General features: G+C 38.2%; 1 protein-coding gene across 1 annotated transcript; it reads right to left on the reverse strand.

Annotated features, from left to right (window-relative positions):
* Positions 1 to 496: 496 nt before the first annotated feature.
* LOC105766714 (UPF0481 protein At3g47200) lies at positions 497 to 2,281 on the reverse strand. Its single transcript, XM_012586294.2, has one exon. The coding sequence runs from the start codon at positions 2,108 to 2,110 to the stop codon at positions 698 to 700; it is 1,413 nt and encodes a 470-aa protein (XP_012441748.1). The 5' UTR covers positions 2,111 to 2,281; the 3' UTR covers positions 497 to 697.
* Between the last annotated feature and the right edge of the window lie 479 nt (positions 2,282 to 2,760).

The following is a 2,760-nucleotide window of genomic DNA, read 5'->3' on the forward strand; positions in this document are numbered from 1 at the left end:
ATTAATAAACGGCTATTGCCATTAAAATTGTGGTTTTAAGCTAAAACTTTTAACCGTTGAATATTAGTTAAGCATGTGTTCATCATATTCGTTGAACAATTTTTTGTTAGGAACTTTTATTTTATTTATTTATTTTTCTTGTTGAATGTTTGGTTTTTTTAAATAATAAAACATTTCTCTTTTGAATGTTCGTTGAGGTGCGCACCATAACCTCGTTAGAATTGCTGATAGCTATCAAAGAGCAAAAATTAAAAGTGTGAAACAGTTTTTATTTTTAAAATATTAAATAATAGATGCATACTTAAATTTTTTATATAATCACAATTATTTTTGTCTATTTTATTATTTGAGTGTGATCCTTTTCGAGTCACCATAATATTTAAGTAAAATCATTTTAATAATATTAACTATAAAATTTTATCGAACAAAAATTTGGTTTCATTGCTTCAAACTATTTGGTGGTAGATAAATATTTATATCCATCTCCATCGATATATAATCATAAGAGTAATTCCACATAAGGCTGGTCGTAGAGTTGTATTAACCAAATCAAGAGAAACCTTGCATTGAAAGCTGACATTAATGTCTATAATCAGAAAATCATGCATTCAAGCTGCTAGATAATTTCATATGTTTTCGTAATACATATAATGTAATTTCCCTATAAAAAGCTAGTTTCTACGTGGAGCAAAGCATCTTATTTTTCAGGTTTATAAACAGCGTAAATTGTGAAGAAGGTCTGTGCGATGGTAAGTAAAAGGAGGATCAAGGCAGCTAATGCGGATATAAACGACCATGGTGTTTCAAAGTAAGTATGTTTGAAGCTCGCCCACTGAACATGCCAACTATTCCTGTAATGCTGATGAACATCTCTAAAGAGCTCAGATAAGTAACAGTTGTTAATATCAAATGCAGTATCTTTACCTATATTGTTGATGAACCGTGCGATTTCGCCTTCAGTTCCGAAATAGTTTTCCACAATGTTGCACTCGCATAGGTATTCGACATCCTTGTAGGTATTCACCAGGCAGTCCAGCATCGTAGCGTAATCCGTGAAGTGCTTGATGCGGCTCTGATGGCATTGCTCGAACGCCACACAGTTGAGCAAAAAAGAGCTCATGAAATCGTCTATGGTTATTGGAGGCATTTCGATCACGCCGTGCCGGAATTTCATTACCAAGAAGCTATCGGATTTCCGAGGAAGGAACTTGATTCCTGCGCGGCGGAGCTTGGAAATTGGATGGATTAACCGTGTCGGGGCAGAAACCTTGGACGGTTCGTGATCTTGTTCGGAAGGAATGAAGCTTGCACGGACCAAATCGAGCAAATGCTGGCCTTTCAGATCGTGAAACTTTGCAATAACTTCGTCTGGCCTTAACATTGCATTGTTGAAGAATTCCAAAGCGAGCATGGATAAGGACCGGCCAGATTTCTCGTCAGGCATCTTTGTTAACTCGAATAGACATTGAAGAATAAAGAAGGGAATCTGATTTTCCAATCGAAGGAAATCCCTGTAAAAAAAGGGTAAGATCCATAACATGGAGATTATAGGATCGTCAGGCTCAAATGAGACTATGTTTCCAACTTTACGAAACAATTCAACAATGAAGCAACCATCAAGAACCATTATCTCCAGAAATTCATCGCTGCCAAGTTGAATAGTTTCTGAATAACAATATCTTGCTTTCGCCTCCAGGGGCTGTAAAACCTTCAAAAGGTCATCCAATACTAAGCCTTTTTCTTCTATCCTTTTGAGCAAGAAGCCCAAATAACGCCACTTGTGCTCCTCAATCATCCTAAGCTGAGGCTTCCCATGGTGATATGGCCCTATCGAGACAATACGAGGTTGATAGGCCTGGCCGTTGACCTCAACCAGGCTCTCTGGGACTCTGAAGATGCAGCATGAGGGCCTTCCGGCACTGATGGTCAGCAAACGCGGCGGCTCGGAGATTTTCCGGTGCATGGAAGCTAAGTGGTTCTCGTTTCCTTCCATAATATGTATGATACGATTGCCTTCTCCGTCTGCTGCTGCACTTCTCATCCTTGTTATTTTAAAATTGTGTCCAATTTCTCTAGAGTTATTTGAAGAATCTGGTGATGATGATTCCATTATCAATCTCTGGTTGTGGGGAAGGATATAAGAGAAGACGAGATCGGCTTACATGACCTTGCCTTTGGTTTTGGGTTAGGCTTAGGGCAATATTAAATGAATTATCTGGCTCTTTTAAGTGTATAATACAAATAAAAAAATTAAATACTGAAATGATATGTGAATATTATTATTTATTAACATGGTATTTTTAAAACAGTACCAAAGGACAAAGGGGGAGAGATGAGCTATACCCATTTTATTTGATTTTTTTAAAATTATTTTTTAAAGGTGGAGAGGGAAGGATAACAAATATTAACATTGTATTATAGGAATTCGTATATGGCATCGATACTTGGAGGGCTATAGAGGGGTACCCATAGGCAGCATCAGTCTGGTGGAGGTTTGACAGCAGGCAGCATCAGGATGGGTTTAGATGGGCAATTGGGTGCGGTGCGGTGCGTTTAGTTTACTTTTTGTCTCAGGTTACAGTATCTAATCTCACCGCCACCGCTATTTTTACACTAATCGCAGGTAAACGCACTGCCCATCCAAACTCACCCTCAGTCTGCTGAGGTGACCGCATGGTCACAAGGCCTAAGCCCAAATCAAAGTTTTTTTTATGCATGCATATATATGACTTGTATGGACCACCGTTTGTGATTGTATTG

The sequence above is a fragment of the Gossypium raimondii genome, chromosome 4, assembly GCF_025698545.1.
Source record: "Gossypium raimondii isolate GPD5lz chromosome 4, ASM2569854v1, whole genome shotgun sequence".
NCBI lineage: Eukaryota > Viridiplantae > Streptophyta > Magnoliopsida > Malvales > Malvaceae > Gossypium > Gossypium raimondii.

Coding starts and splice junctions, on each gene's coding strand:
- LOC105766714 (XM_012586294.2), bottom strand. CDS start 2,110: ATGGAATCATCATCACCAGATTCTTCAAATAACTCTAGAGAAATTGGA.